The sequence below is a fragment of the Corvus kubaryi genome, unplaced genomic scaffold (assembly GCF_017639235.1).
Source record: "Corvus kubaryi isolate FWS band 111438036 unplaced genomic scaffold, C.kubaryi_AGA036_p1.0 split3-73, whole genome shotgun sequence".
Taxonomy (NCBI): Eukaryota; Metazoa; Chordata; class Aves; order Passeriformes; family Corvidae; genus Corvus; species Corvus kubaryi.
The window spans coordinates 9,744,094-9,760,900 of NW_024582091.1; the positions used below are offsets into that span (position 1 = coordinate 9,744,094).

Consider the following 16,807-nt stretch of genomic DNA (forward strand, 5'->3'; position numbering starts at 1 on the left):
TTGGTGTTCTGAATTGCTCTCTGTGTGCACTAATTTGCTCCCATGAGCTAAACCTGAAGGTCTCAGGTCTCAGATGGGATTTGTACCTCAGTGACCTAATTCTGTGAATATTTACACAGTCAGATGTCTTTACATATGCGAGCTGTCACACTGACCTCAGCGGCCACCTTGTGCATGTAAGCTGCAGCTTGTAACTTGACATATGGAAATGTGTTTTGAAGGACTGCTTTTTTTAAGCTGTGATTCATTTGTGCAGAGGCCTGGGATTTTTTTTCCTTTTAACCTGTGGTGAACTGTGTATATCTATGCCATTACTGGAGAAGAATATCACTTTACTCACATATTTTCATAATCAGCTTGTTTGATGATTGTACTGAAATTACTTCTGCAGTGCTGCATATTCTCTAAAAGGTCTAGAGGTTAAATATATATAACTAAAGAGATTGTTGGTTTACTTCCTCTCCTGTTTTAACTAGGGAGATGCAGGACCTCCAGGACCGGCTGCCTTGAGTGTGAGTACATGTAAAGCAAAATCAGCCAAAAGAAAATCCCTAAGAAATGCTGCATGTTTTTCACTTTTTTGCAATGTAAATACTTCCACTAATAAACCTAAAAGTCAAGTCCCTTTCTTCTGAGTGCCTCCACATTTTCTATATGACTTATGAAGGGAATTCTGTAAATATAAAAAAAATAAGCAGGTTTAAAACATCTTGTGTCCTACCAAATGCTAGCAAGGATATTATCTTGTTTATTCCATGTATAAAGAGTATAAGTTTGTTAAAGTGAAAGAATTCCCTTGTTATTTTTAGGGAAAAGTAATTTTCAGTTAAAGCTTGCAAAAACAATCAGTGCTTTTAGGGTATTGTATCAGACTGTGTCACTAATTTGGTCATTAATTCATGTATTCGCTTTCAAGTGATTTATTGAAAAAAAGAAAAGAAGTTATGAGGTCAGACATGATGATTAGGTGTTTTTTAAGTATCAAGGAAAGACATCTTAAGTGTGGATTTAACAGTTTTTTTCTGAGGTTCTGGTACACCAGAAAATAGGACTGACTCATGTATTGTATTCTAGTGAGATACTGCTGGTGATGGTAGAAAATGTTCTTAATTTCCTTGCAATGAACCAGGCCCCAAGCATGTACAAAGCCTGAAGAAAAGTGTTCCCAAAACTCTCCAGGCCATGCCTTGTTTGCTTCATAAAAGTAATAAATCCTGTCTGAATTCTAGTGATATTGCTTATGAGCTGAGATGAAAAGCAGTTCCATTCAGAACAGTCTATTTGGGTAAAAACAATTCAAAGTGGTGCAAAAGAGGGTGGCAAAAATGAAAAAAAAAAAAAAGAGACATAAGCTTCTAAATTCCCAGGCTGTAGTTTCACAACATAAATAGCTCTTCTCCCAGACTCAGTGTTATGAACTGTATCTATACTATTCATATTACCAATGTAATCCTAAATAAATTTCAAAAGAACTGTCATTCATAGTGTAAATGATTATACATTGTCTTTTCCCTCTCTTAATTTCCAACACTGTAGCACCAAGGATCTCCATTAGATCTTACAAACATGAAGGGTGTAACAGAAATCCATATGATAAAGATAAATTCTACTCTTAAGGTTTCAAAATTAAGTTGCCATGTTTTAGAGTACTTGTTTTTTGGATTATGAAATCTAATATCCTGTATCTCGACTTCCTGGGAAGAAGTTAGTATTGTGTCCCAAAGTCAGTGACTCTTTGCTGTAGTTCATGTCTTGCTAGAGGTAAACAGGTCCATTCATGCCCTTAAGTTCTTGAATATACAAACTGTGTGTTGGAAGAGTTAATATATTATTAAAATATTATTAATAACCTGCAATTTTACTGTAGTAGATGCATTGGAATATGTCTTGCTTTAGACAGATTCTTACAGGCCTTGAAAGGATCACAAAAATAGGAATTGGATATGTCTGAAGACAAGACAGGAAAAAATCTGAGGATATCTATTTTGTGTGAGCTCGAAGACCATAGAACAAGTTTTTTGAGCATTTTTTAATAAATTATGGGAAAATTAGTACATCTGTTCTGACAGAAGTACCTGAGTAAGTTAAGTCTCTTTTTTTAATGTGTTCATTGTCTTAAGTTGCTGTCGTAGACACTTAGCTTTCCTAAGAATCATACTCAGGCGTCAGTAATATGATATCAAGAATCATAGAAAATGCTGAGTTGAAAGGGACCCACAAGGATCATCAAGTCCAGCTCCCTGCCCTGCACAAGACCATCCCCAAGAGTCACACCATGTGCCTGAGAGCACTGTCCAAAAGCTCTTTGAACTTTGTCAGGCTGGTGCTGTGACCACTGCCCTGGGGAGCCCGTTCCAGCACCGAACCTCCCTCTGGGTGGAAAACTATTTCCTGATATCCAGCCTAAACCTCCCTTGACACAACTTCAGGCCATTCCCTAGGATGCTGTCACTGGTCACCACAGAAAAGAAATCAGTGCCTGCCCCTCCTCTTCCCCTCACAAGGAAGTTGCAACTGCAGTGAGATTTCTTCTTACTCTCCTCTTCTCCAGGCTAAACAGACCAAGTGACCTCAGCTGCTCTTCCCATTAAGGTCCTTCTTCCACCTTGTGGCCCTCCTTTGGACACTCTCTAGGAACTTAATAGCTTTCTTATATTGTGGTGCCCAAACACAGCACTCGAGGTGAGGCCACCCCAGTGCAGAGCAGAGCGGGACAATCCCCTCCCCTGCCTGGCTGGCGATGCTGTGCCTAATGCCTCCGAGGATACTTTTGTCCCTCCTGGCTTCCAGGGCACACTGCTGAATCAGAAGCTGCTTTCAGACTGACTGAACTTACTCCTTCTGTACCTGAAGTGATCCAATTTCATAAAATGAACTGTCAAAGAACTGCATTTCTTTGATTACAGAATGCTGTGCAAATGTTTCAGTTCACTGATTCCAGTACAACAAGATGTCTCTGTGTTGGTACATTTACTGATGGTCATCTTTATGGTTTTTAAACAAAAAGATTACATTTTAGGAAAGCAGACACGGTCTTCAGAGGTATGTAAGTAACTGATGTAGACAAGAGTGAGTGTGAATGGGTTTAGCAGTTTGAAGACAGATTACAGCAGAGCAGAAATATACAGCCCAGCAGGAAGGCTTTCCTCTCTCTGCCACTGTAAATAGTCCTGCGTTTCTGTTGGCAAGAGCTAAAAGAAGATGAATGACATGAGTGATGGTGGCTAGGGCAAAATTCAGTTTTCAGAGTGGTTTTATTTGTGTGACTTCTGTGTGGCTGTGACTCTTACAATATATAATCATGAAAGGAAGATGTCATATCTTGCTGTGAATAAATAGTAGGTCAGATAATATCATGGTTCATGTGTCACTTAATGAGAACTTACTATGTCAGAACCATTCATGCTGTTATAGCCAAAATATGATGTGTTTCAGTTATGAATCCCGTTAAAGTTTTTAAATGTTCCATTAATTTGGGATGGAGGCATAATATCATAAGTTTATTCTCTGCTTCTAGTAATTTTTATTTTTCCCTAATGTGAAAATTGTTTATTTTTATCTAAAAGATAAGTTACTGATTATGGTGGGGGGCAGGGAGGGAAGAGGAGTGAAAATGATGGCACACAGTTAGAACTAAGTCCTGAATATGACTTTTGGGCAGAGAGGGAGGGAAGGAATATTAAAAGGGACTTGGTTTTGCTCAAACTAGACAACTGGGCCTGGGTCATTGACCTCCTGCCCCAGTGCCATTGCATACAGAGACAGGTGGTAAATGATGGGATTATACAGAGCTCTACTGCCCTGTGCAGCTTTTCCACTCCTGTGTGTTTCCATAGAAATCGTACGTCAGTGGAATAAGCTGCATGAGGTCTATCATATATTCTGATTTCAGTACAAACTAGACCATCAGTAGTGTTGTTCAGGGTCAGAACATTCTCGTCATACACAGACCTGTACCATGCTTCTGTCCTTAGCACAGGGAGTGTGAAGGTAGCAAAAGACTGAGACTGCTGCAATGCAGCAGCTGGTTGGTCCAGGGAGAGTTGCCTGTAGGTAATCTACACAAGTATGTAACAGCAAGCAGTAGAAATTCCTGGCTTTCTCATTTGTCTAAAGACTGCCAAAGTCTAAAAGATATCACTGACTCTGTGTCTAAAAGTGTTTGTGCAACCCTAATGAGTAGGAAATCCTCCACTGCTCCAGAAGCATGAGAAACGTGAAAACATGAGAAAATACAGAAGAGAATGAAGGGATTATTACTTGGAGGAAAAAAGATGTATTTTTAAGTGTTCATCTGATAGATATATAGCTGTTATAGTGTGGAACGAGGGATATTTCCAGGCAGTATGTATGGCAGAATTCATAAATACCCGACAGCTGTAACAACCTATCAGGTAGATGAGCATATGCCAAAATGCAAAACAGGCAGAACAGTACCACTGCTTTTTAAGACACAAAAATTATTTTATGAGTTTGAAATTGAAATTTCATAGCTCAGAAAGTGCATCTGAAAAATAAAGTAGAGCTCTGGATCTTCCTGCTTGATGTGAGCTGACAGAAAACTTCACACTGAAATCCTAACAACATGAACACTTAACAAAACTTCTCACTTGTTGCAGTAGCAGAGAATTCAGAAAGAGATGGGATCAGAATTCCCTGTGTTTCTGTGCATTTCTTTAAGGCACATATGTAAGTCTTGTGAACACAATTTCATCAATCATGCATGAAGAATTAGAGAAAAGAAACAGAATTGTAACACAAAATATGCTAAGCTGTAAGAAGAAATGTGATAAAGTTTACAGGATTTACATAGAACCCAAATGAAATGGGAAATTTCAATAGTTCTAAGTGTATTTGTTTGACTCAGGCGTTAGTCAAGCAAATACATTTTATTGTAAATTTGACATATACGTGTGTATATTTGAGCCCTTTTATTAAGGATGTAAAGTTTTCCTGTGTTTCTATGAGTCAATTAACACTACCTAAGTCCAGATACACTTTTTTTTTTTTTTTTTTTCTTCTCAGTTATGGTGGTAGTTTTATGGGAGTAGTCAAAAATCATGACTGATTCTCAGACTTTCTTTATGCTGCCTTTAATTTCTCTGCTATGTTCTGAATTGCTCTGTAAGTACTAGATGCCTCTTTTCTTTAGTACTTTTTAGGTGTCTTGAGAATAAATGCTGGGATTATATTTTGAATTTTTCCCCTTTATTATGTTCACTTTATGCAGCAATATGTGGGGGATGTTTAAAGTTTAAGTTCCCTGATAAATTGTGCTGTAGCTGAGGAACCTTCAGAGAGTAAAAAGGAGGGATTGTACTGCCCTATGGTGTGGTTTTGTCGAGATGTGGGATTTAGTGGCAGAAGCTGGGGACTGTGTTCTGCAGGGTCACAGCTGGCTCCACAGCTTGCCCGCTCTGGTATCCCCAGCTTAAGCCTTAGCGTGCCGTGTCAGAAGAGTGACAGGTGAGGGAAGGTAGCACAGCCATCTCTTGTAAAATATATGATAACTATTCCTCTCGACACTCGATACGCTGCTTTTAGTTCCTGAGGAAAATGAGCGTCCGTCCATACGTTCCTGCGAACCTATCCCTTTCAGGAGTTATAAAATAGTCATCCAGATGGCACCAAGTGTTTACTCAGAAGCTGAGGCTTAAGTCGGTCACAGACAGAAGTCCCCAGGACTTGCTTACTAAACAGATATTTGGAATGTTGGCTCCTAGGTCTGGTTAAATTGATCCTAAGGAAGCTGGTGCACAAGTGCCGTGTGGAGGCGGTTGTGGGAGGAAGTTGCAGATTCAGGTCTGGGCAAGCTCCACTGTAACTTTTGGCTCTCCCCCTTTCTAAGCAAACGTCAGCTACAGATTGCAAAGCTTTCTCCTCCATTATTCATATGAAGATAAAGAAAGGGACACACACTCCCCAGTAGTAAGGAGCGCAACTAATATTACCCTTGCTTTCTTTTCATGTAATGACATAAAGAAAAGCAATTCTATTTAACTAAACGTATAGACTGAAAATTACATTTTCATTCTAAATCCCTTCTTTTCTTTAGACACATACTTTAAGGAAAATCTGAATTTTATCTATATGAGCTTTTTTAATGGAGGTGTATTAATTTCCCGAAAATACTAAACAGTTACGTTGTTTTTCCTGAAATATAGTGATCTCTTTACTCTTACGGTATAATTTACAAATATCCTCTTCTTCAAACAGCACTTCTTAATTATGGGAGCAGATACTATTAAGATTACCCCTTTACTGAAATAAAAGATGATTTAGCAGTTAGAGTGCAGTTTTTATCTTCTTTTGCAGTAATACTGATACTGAAGGCACAAATGAAGATTGAAGTCTTAACCTTACAGTAAATTTGTTTTTCGAAAATTCTTACTCTGATAAATTGGCATGAATGTGATTTATATGTCCTTCATTAGATGATGTCCCATATGCGGTAGACATCAATGTAATGAATAATTTTGATTTACTCCTCAGGATTTTAATTATACTTTTTTTGCTTAGCAAATAAACCTATGTTTATTAAAAGTACTAGGTTCATGAAGTCTGAACTTCTGTGAAATGACCCTTCCAGTTTCTCTTTCAAATTATTGTCTCTGAAGGACAGTACGTTTCAAGCTACCAGAGAGAAGAACTAAAGAAATGGTCAAACCCAAAGAATAATGACACCAGTGAGGAACATATTTTCTGTTTGCTCCAGTAATAAATTATCAAGAAAATGTAGCTGATCATGTTTTCTGTTAGACTGAAATGCTACTAGCATTTCATTCATTTAGCAGACTTCTGCTAAATGCTGCCTCCTTTTCTATGGAAGTAAATGGATTAAAAGCAGTTTAGAAAGAAAAATGGTGTCAGACCAAAACATTATGGTCACTGCAGTAAGTTTAAGAGGCCAAGCAGGTGTACAAATCTTTCAACTTGCTGTCTCCAAGTACTTCAGTAAGGATGTGAATGACATCAGGTCATGTTTGGAAATGCTTAGGATAGAGGTAGTCTAATTTCCCTCATAAGTGGTAATACAACAGGAAATTACTCATCCTTCTGTGATTTTCCTGTGCCATTTTTCCCATTGTAACATGTTGTAACAGTGAGGAGTGTCTGCAAGCTCTGTGGGCTTCCATGTGGGTGGTGATGGACAATCTTTTGAACAAGAAGAGGAAACCACTGTAATTGTATTTTAAGGTCTCCCACTTCCTCATCCTCCTGTTTGGGGTTCAAAGTAGGGCAGCATCACAGTTGCAGCAAGTAAACTGCCTTGATGATACCTGAGAAACCAACATTTTGACCATCTTGACTGTAGGGAAGTTATTCATATTTCAGTTGCTTTGCTTGCTGAGCGTGATAGTCTGTGTTTACCTGAGAGGAAGCCGTTAATTTACTCTCAGTATGGTACAAACAGGGCAAAGAGGAAAATATTCTCAAAACAGGATAGAAGGATCACAGTGACCTGCACAGTAGAACTTGTTCTCTACGAACACCTCCAGATAAGTAGATGCATTTAAGACCTATTGAACTGCATCTTGTTGCATCCTGTCTGGGATGCTGTGCCATTCTTACACCAGTGCAGCCACAGCAGTACCATCCATCCCACAAGCAGTATTTGGGTGGCTGGGGAGTGCTCTCCAAGGCAGTCAGGCCTTCACTGTGACCACCCATTGTGTTATGCCAGGAATTTGAAAATCTGTGGTCACTTTTTACCTGACTCTTGATTACTGTGATCCTGTGCTGCTCTACTTGTGGAGTTAACAGAGGGTTCACTGAAAATTTAATTCGACAATGTGATGGCTTTCCTTTATCCTGACGAGAACTGTGTTTTAAAGAACTACATCAATCCCCCACAGAGGGAACTGCCTGCCAGTTTGCTTTTAAGAATATTTTAGTGTTGATGTTGTTTCAGTGCAGCTATATTTTTCTGTTTATCAAAATAATGTTTCAGAATTACTTGGCAAAATCATATCTCTTATAGCTAAGTCTTTTTGAAGTAGCAAGTTTTATTGTTATAAAAGCTTGCATATATAAATGATTAAAAAAATGACCTATTCTTATATTAGCACAAGGTGTTTCTGCATACCTAATTTAGAGTTTGTTTAACTCATCTCACTAAATTACATACATTTTCTCCCTGTCTAGTAGTGTTTATTCTGTAAAAATTGGGGTCATTTGTTTGCTGGAATTCATAGTGAGGAAAACTGGATGACAGTAGCTTGTGTATAGAACACACAAACCAGTCTATAAATGAAATAATTTTTGTGCCTTAATTAGAACTGCATTATTATTGCTAACATTTGTATTATATTTAATTTGTGTTGAGGAGGAAACATATTCCAGCTCAGAATGTATTCCAGCAACACTACCTACAAGTACATAAGGCAGCTATCTACCCTTCTGCTTCAAAAACTTTCAGCTATGTTTTGAAGCGATTTTCAGAATACCAAAAATATATGTGCTTTTCTAATATTTTGTTCTCTTGGCATCAGCCATAATCTCCTGTACAACTTTAAGTAACCTCACAGTTTCACTTCAGCTGTGATTTTTTTTTTTAAACTTTCTTTGTTTCACCATGGGGTCATGATTAAAAACTTTGCTTTTTTGAGAGTATGTTCTTAGGCAGTTACTCTGAGTTGTTAAATTTATGAATGATGCCTCCACCATATCTCTGCAGATGCTTTTTGTGATCTGTCAGGTATTTTAAAATGATTTTGTACTTGCAGAGTCACATGACAGGATTTTAGCCCTTCTACAGTAAGTGGCCTCTGATAGCTCCACACGCATACATTTAAAATTAACAGTTTCTGAAACTTGAAACATCTTAACTGGCTGAACTGTTTGCTAATTTTTCTATAACTTCCTAGCATATTTTTCTTCTACTGTCACAAGTTAAATAATTCTTATTAGTTTTCATCTCCTGACACTTGCAAAAAATATTAGCTGTTAAAGTACTAAAATGTTAATTCCTACAGATATTTTCAATACAAATTCTTTTAAAAACTCATTTATTCTACCGTAGCATTTTTTAAACGTTGTTTTTTCCTAGTTTCCCTCAACTAAGGCTTAGACTAAGTTTTGATGATATTTTGTTTAAATATCTGTCGGCAAGTTCTTCACAGTGTGCTTACTTTCTCTATTCTATATTCTAACCAGCATCTTTTCCCTTGTCAACACTTCCCTGTATGGTTTACCTCCTATAAAGGAATTCACAAGTTTCTGCTCTTCATTTTCAAGATTTTGTACAACCCTCTTCTGCCTACCCATGCATCATGTTTCATCTCTCTTCATAGCCATCCTCACTCATTGTGATAGAATTTTTTAAGTTTCACTTAAGAACATCTCCATTTTACTGACTTTTATTTTCCCCAAGATACTTGGTAATGTTTGAGACATTTACAATTCATGTTCCTCAAGCTCCTTCAGGTACATAGCTCCAAGGGGCTTGCTTGTTCCATGACAGGAACAGGCTTTATAGACTGTATATATTATTTTAATTCACTGCTCCATGAAGTAGGCAGAAGGCTACCACCTTCCAGCCTCAAAGGTGGCCTGGCAGAGTCAGGAAAATCCTGTGCATGTTAGGTCACCTGGTAGGACGTATCATACTTTCCTGCCAGCCTGATGTCACAAAAATAGGTTGGTTTTATACTTCACAGTGCCTTGTGCTGTTCCTAGACATTCTTTAGCTCATCGCCACACCCATGCTCTTGCCAGTTCAAAAGTATCAGAGTGACGGTGACACACAGTGAATGATTTCAATTGCCTTGCAGTACCTGAAGGGCACCCGTAAGAAAGGTGGGTACAGACTTTAGCTGAATCTGTTGAGATGGGACAAGAGATAAAACTGAAGGAGGTATTAAACTGAAGGAGGGTCCATTTAGGTTAGATATAATAATGAAGTTTTTTACGACGAGGGTGGTAAAACACTGGAACAGATTGCTCATAGAGGTGGTGGAGGCTCCATCCCTGGAAACATTCAAGTCCGGGTTGGATGGGGGCTCTGAGTAACCTGATTTAGTTGAAGATGTCCCTGCTCATTGCAGGAGGGTTGGACTAGACGGCCTCTAAAGGTCCCTTCCAACCCAAACCATTGTATGGTTCTCTGATCTTAATTGCTTTGTCTGTTGTTTACCTGGGGAGTTTGTACATGTACAATAGATTGCCTTCTGATGTAAATGTTTTGAACACAGTTAACAGCATATCCCATATACCATAGATAGATAGGATGATAGATACATACAAGTATGTCTATGCAGTCTATATTCTATCCCTTTATCTCTGGTGGTGGGCTCCTCTGACCAACTGTGCTATCCATGGTTTGAAGGAGTCTAATCTGATCTTTGATCTCCAAAGGAAGATGTCCAGAAATTAAATAGGAATGCAACCTAAGTAGATAGTTTAGTCTTCCTTCCTACAAACATGTATTTCTATTCGTTGCCAAGTTATATGGGAGTTCAGTGATAGATGTTTTATTCATCAGTTTAGACAGACTTCACTGTAGAAGGCTTCTTTTTAATTTCTCCTGAAGGTTTCTTTTGCAGTTGTTTTTCCATGATCTCTTTCAGTGGATGTTGAGCAGAGATAGCATTGCTAAGTCATTACTTTGGCCACATTACTACAGTTTTAGGGCTGTGTTAGTTAACATGGCCCATGTTGTCCTATCACTTTTTAAACGGAAGATCCCACTGAAGTTGGTGTGAACTTTTACCTCAGTTTCAATATCAGGATGTGGCTCCTTGTACAGGGGAGTCCTCCCTGCCTAGTTACCAATTGTACGCAGCTCTCCTCCCTTTCCTTGAAGATAAATCTCCTTATCTGGTTCCTTTTTCTTGACAATAATATTGTAGAGAGAAGAAAAAGAATAAAAGTACTCCTTGGATAAAAATGTTGGCTATTAATTATCACTATTGTGCAGTTACATTCTTGTGTAATTCTTGTCCCCTTGGAGCCTTATTGTACAGATATGTGAGGCTAAGTATTTCCTCCCCCATAAAACAGACATTACAGGTTTTCATCTCATTCCCCTGCATAAAGTTGTCACTAAAATGAAAAGTAAACAAAACAAAATTCCACCTCTTCCTGAATTCCCAGCATTTTTTTACAGAATTAGAATATTGCTGACAGTTAGACGGAGAGAATACTCTGCAAGTTCCACACTACCTTGATGGGAAAGTCAGGAAGCTTTACAGAGGTCACATTGACATGCGGCTTTATGGGTTTGTGTATGTATAAGCTACATAATTTGCACTGTAATTAACTTACTATGGTATTATTTGTTGGGCACAACATTCTCATGCATAGTTTAGTTCCATAAACTTATGGTGAAAGATAGAAATGGTGTGCATCAGCTTTGTAAAAGATCCTCAACCTTATCCTGTTTATATTATAAACTGAAAGGATAGGAGAAATACCTATAGTGAAATACTGTCTGATATATTTTTTAGCTTCAGTGTTTGAAAGTGGAGAAATGATAGGAATGGAAGAGCTCTTGAAGTGACTACTTCTTTTTAAAATTGAAGACAAGCTACATTCTAATCAACTTAAAACATTACTTGAAGATATATGAGCTAGTAGATTTGGAAGGCCTACTTACTTTCTCAAGTTTATCTTGCAAATTAGAGATCATAAACGAACTTCTTAAATTCATTTCTAGATATCGGGTACTTTTAAAAATCATGATTGTCAGGGCGCCTCAGTTCACCCTTATTGGGTCAACAAATATGTGTAATTGATTCTAAAGAAGGAGATTGGATTTGACCAAAGATGTAACTCAAGCAGAAGCAATACACAAGTCTGAGTAATTTTAAAGATTTTAAAATGTTAGTATTTCAAATTCTTAAATAAACAAAATGTAAGTTCTTTAATTTTGTGATACCCTGTCACAACACACAATATTACATGCAAGGCTTTTTTTTTTTAATTATACAATGCAGAACTGTTACATATTCTTTGCTGATTACATTGAAAATTATTTCACATTTCTTGTTGCTATAATGGAAATTGGATTGCTTCCTCAAAGTAATTTTTTTTAATTGTGTTCCAAGGTGACTCATGTAGTAAAGGGGGAGTGGGGGGGAATGACTGTTCTAGGTTTTTCTGAGATGTTATGTGAAGGCTTTATGATTATATTGTACATTAATCAGATATAAAATTAAAGCCCCATAGCATCAGAAGTGGTCTGTAATTTGGTGTGTGACTGAAAAAGGCAGATCCTTGCACTGAGTTCAGAAGGAAGGCTCACAAGTCAAGGATATATTCAAAACACTCAAAGCTTCTGAGCCTGTTCAGGAGAGAGAGAGGGAGAAAAGAGGCACTGAAGTGTTTTGAAAAGCCGAGCCAGACATGCAGAGGAAGCAGCACAGGGCTGGTTCTTAGGATATAGCAAGCATAAGGCCTTCTGCTATATTTAGTTCCCTTTCCCTGCCTTCCCCTCCCCCTTCAGTGCCTATATTTGAATTTGAGTTGTAGAGCAAGTTGTCTTTCATTTAAAATAACTTTATTTCATTTTTTTTATGGCATCCTAACTTAAAAAGATAAATCACTTTTCAATTAATTTTGTAGTTAAATATAACTATGCTTAATTAGTGCTGACTTACCTCTTCTTTTCCAAAGGATTCAGTCTTTGTATGATGGAATGTGAATAATAATTATTGTGTTTCTTCTTGCACCTTAATATAACATTGAAGGAATCGTTACAAATAGCCAATTCTTATTGTTAGAAATAAATGCCTTGTCTTGCCATCTGGATCTTTGGATAAGTCTTACTTCTGTAGAAAAATAGAGGATGAAAATAGCACTGAATGTTATAATTGTTTAATGTTTGTATTTTCAGGGTTTGCTGGAGGGTCCCCAAGGTCCACCTGGCAAAGAAGGTCAAAGGGTGAGTAAACTTGGCGAACAACTGGTGAGTGTGCTAACAGCTTGATGTGCGACTTCTGCCTAAGCACTAATAAAAAATGGTAAGGTAGCAGCTGAGTATGAAGCATGCTGACAACAAACTGAGCCCTGACACTTGAGGTTTCTCTTCAGTTGAAGGAGATTTAACAATTTCAACCATCTAAAGTGTTTTAATGATTGGCAGCACAGATGCATTGTATTGTGTTTTGTGCAGTGTGCTTCTGCTGTAATTTTAACAGTTTTCATTTTTTAGCAGGGATGAACTATACCTTACAACATCTAAGATATATAAAGATATTAATTTAGAGTCATTACCTAAAATATTAACAGAAACCAGTACTACTGACCCTGGTCTTTTAGATGCTATTATGCAAGTGTCAGCGCCTAACATACACGTACAAAAAGATATCATACAGTACCGGGGGTGGGGGGCAGTATTTGCCAAATACCTGAAATAAACCTTTGGTTATTCAGAATTTTAATATAATTAAGTAATTGACTGGTTTCTCCATGTTTTGTTTTTATTTTCCCTGACTTATAGAATTTGATAATTCATTAGAATAGATAACAAATACACTATGATGGTGGTATCACAAGAATTGATTCAGTTTTTGTAAAATTATAATCTAGTATGTTCCTAAAAGTTCTGGAAGATATTAAGACTCAAGCATTTCAATATTTTTACAAACTAAGTGTGTGCCCAGTCTGCAGTTTTGAAGTTGGGTCTCAATAATTCTTGGTTTATTTAGGCATCTTGATATTCAACATCTCAATTAAAATATCTGAAGTAAAAGGATTTAGTGTTTCTCATCATTGAACTTAGTAAACCACAGTGAATTTTTAAAGGCTAATTTAATGATTCCAATAATAGTAATAAAACTAACAGAAGACTAGTTCTTGAACAAAATGAGTAATGATGTGTAGGCCCCAAAGTTATGTTTTGTGTTGGTTTTTAAGTCTTAAAAATAGTACTAAATTCTATTTAAGTTGAACATGAAGATATGAAAGCTGGGTTTATTTATGTTTCTCGCTAAGGATTGAGAACTTGTTCAGAAAAAGTCAGTGTAGTAATGGAGAATTCAAAGTTGTGTGATGAATATGTTATTAAAGTGTATTTACTAGCATATTAACGTCCTTATTAAGGATTTTATAATTACTATGACTATTATGGTTAGGCAATTAACTATATAGGATACTGTGAAAAGATATTCATATTCAATTTTAGCATATTTTAGAGTTGTTCTGTGGAGTACTGAATCTGCAAAAAGACATACTTCTCCTTTAGGAACAGTTATAAATATTCCTGTGTTTTAAAAACTTCACTCTTGGAACTTCTTCATTTTTTTTTAATGCAAAAATTCAGAGTTAACACACTGTATTATATTTAATGGTGGCTAAATGGATTTGGAAGTGCTTTTTAATTTTTTTCCATTTTGCAATAGGAATTAGTGGGTTGATGCATTCATCACAGACATTTTCCTACTCACACATAAAATTGAGCTGCTGCCACCCTCCAGCCTCCATAAAAGCAGGAGCACTGATGGTTTTGTAATCTTGCCATGCACACAGTTGCCTTGAGCCAAACAATGGCAACAGCAGACTGTGGAGTCCCAACATCTGTCTTTATCTTTCTACCAGTGAGATGCTCACAACAATACTCCTTCTGCTGGCCTCTCCCGCCCAAGCACTAACAACATTGTTGGCAGTCTTAATTCAACTCCATGTGCTTTTGCATTTCCAATACATTTAATTACACAATAACATACCATTTGGAACAAGATCTCTGCTCTGTTTAATGACAAACAGGATGGTGCACATCTAATGGCTATTAAATGCTCCTTTTTATTCAATTATAGATGTCATGTTCCTCTGTTCTACTTTCAGCACATCCTCCAAATCTTTCACATTATATGAAGTTATTGCTTTTCTCATGGGCTGTCTTTCGAAGATTAAAACACATTATTGAGTGTGTAACTAGCTAATAATTTTTTCTCTGACGTACTATTCAGACCGAAAAGTGATATTGTGTCCATTCTGAAGACTAGAACTTTAACATTTTAGGGGAAAAAAAACCCTCCAGAAACACCTAAAAGTATCTATTCTATTTGGCTGCCACACTTGGAGAACATGAACTTTTTTTTAAATTGCCATTCATACTGTTCTTGCCATATTCAAGATTTAAATTTCCACCTACATCAGGAGCATTTTTAAGTGTTCAGCTCCTCTGAAAGTTCAACTCCTCTTAGATTAGTAAGGAGTTGAGAGGAGAATCATAAAGTGTGTAATTTACCTCAGAATACACATTGAAGCAAGGTATAAGGAACTGAGAAAAATTAACTGTGCTAATGGTGATATTGAAGAAACATGTAGAAGGTTCAGGTTAGAGCTAGTGACAGGTAAATGGCAATAGAAAATGAGTATAAAGGCAAGAAAAACAGCATGCATTTTCATTTTCAGAGTGGTTTAAGTGAAGTTTTATTATATCAACCCAAACCAGAGTTTAATATTAGAACTAATAAGAAATACCAAAGGTGCCCTGTCCCAGAGCGGGCACCCATCTATCCTGCATTCTCTTAAGAGGAAACTAGGAAAATTGTACCCCTATTGAGAGGAATAAGTCTGAGTAGAAGTATTTCTTTCACCTCACAGGAATAATCCGCAAATAAAATTACATCATAAAAATACATATAAAGATTATTACAGAAATAGAATAAGTTTAGTTACTATTATAATAAACATAAAGGTAACTGAACTGTAGTTTTTGAGTCCAAAGTTATGTCAACCTTAAAATGCTTATTGACATATACATCAAAGTGGTTTAGAAATACAAATTTACATCATTACTTAATTAGAGGATGTCAATGGTTTATTTATTTCAAGTGTAAAGGGGGATCAATACTTTTTCAGATAAGGTGGTAACAGCTTTTGTCTGATAGATGTACTGTAGAAGGAGTTACCTGGTGTCATTTGAGCCCATGCATGATTATTAAAATACTGAATATGTCATTTTATGTGTCTTTGATATATTATACTGTATATATAGTATAGTAATACAGTATATTACTACAATATGGTCACATTGGGTTATGATCTTGCTCCCATATCAAAAAGCAGTTTAGGTTCTTACTTGTTTGAATGATGGTCAGCAATGGAAATTGATGACAGAAGTGTGTGAAATATCTTCTATCTTAGTCTCCCTGGATGCCTTCCAGATAGCCTAAAGAATAAAAAGGTTTGCAGAAAGCAGTACATTAGTGTGATATGTTTACAGAAATGTAGTGTGGGGACATCATTCAGAAGGAGAGATGAAGCCCTGAAAGTTCTTTGACTAGTTCTGCGCAGCATTAAAGGACTTTGTATCAGGATGCATGTCTTATTTTTTGGCTTTATTTAAAAGAAAATTGCAAACATGCTAAAAATTTGAAGTAATGCAGTCATGGAGAACAATTATTGTGATGATAAATAAAAATTGGATTCATAAGCTTATTACTTCTCTCATACTGCTCTAGTAGCAAAAAGCATAAATATTTCTTTTCTGAACAAACAAATAGATTAATAGTCTAGCATTTACCAAGAGTGTCAGTTGTGTTTTTAAGAGTAAACTCACAAGTTCCTATTCTTTCCTCACTTATTGTGACACCTTTCCCTCTCATCTCTTTTGTTATCTCTTCTCATTGTGCATGTGGCTGTCTTATACTGGAGAGGACAGCAACCTTCATGAGCAATGAGGTAGTACAAATAATGATCTTCAGACTTACATAGCTTGTTTCCTTTGCACAGCACTAAAAAGAGAGGAACAGAGTTTCAAGATCAAGTGAAGGAATTTGCTTTCGGTTTTGCATGGTTTACTACTGCGCTTCATCTACAGAAAAGCAACTACCTAGAATTTTCAGTAGCTTTACAAAAA

The 16,807-nt window shown here is 36.8% G+C and overlaps 1 protein-coding gene across 7 annotated transcripts in view; it reads left to right on the top strand.

The window, feature by feature from the left end:
• The window catches only part of COL19A1 (collagen type XIX alpha 1 chain), a 188,055-nt gene that overhangs the window by 96,336 nt on the left and 74,912 nt on the right, over window positions 1-16,807 (top strand). For all 7 annotated transcript variants that reach the window (XM_042016401.1, XM_042016398.1, XM_042016402.1 and 4 more), the window contains 2 exons: window positions 477-512; window positions 12,836-12,883. In XM_042016401.1, coding sequence (XP_041872335.1) covers window positions 477-512; window positions 12,836-12,883 — 84 coding nt within the window. The remainder of the gene's footprint in view (window positions 1-476; window positions 513-12,835; window positions 12,884-16,807) is intronic.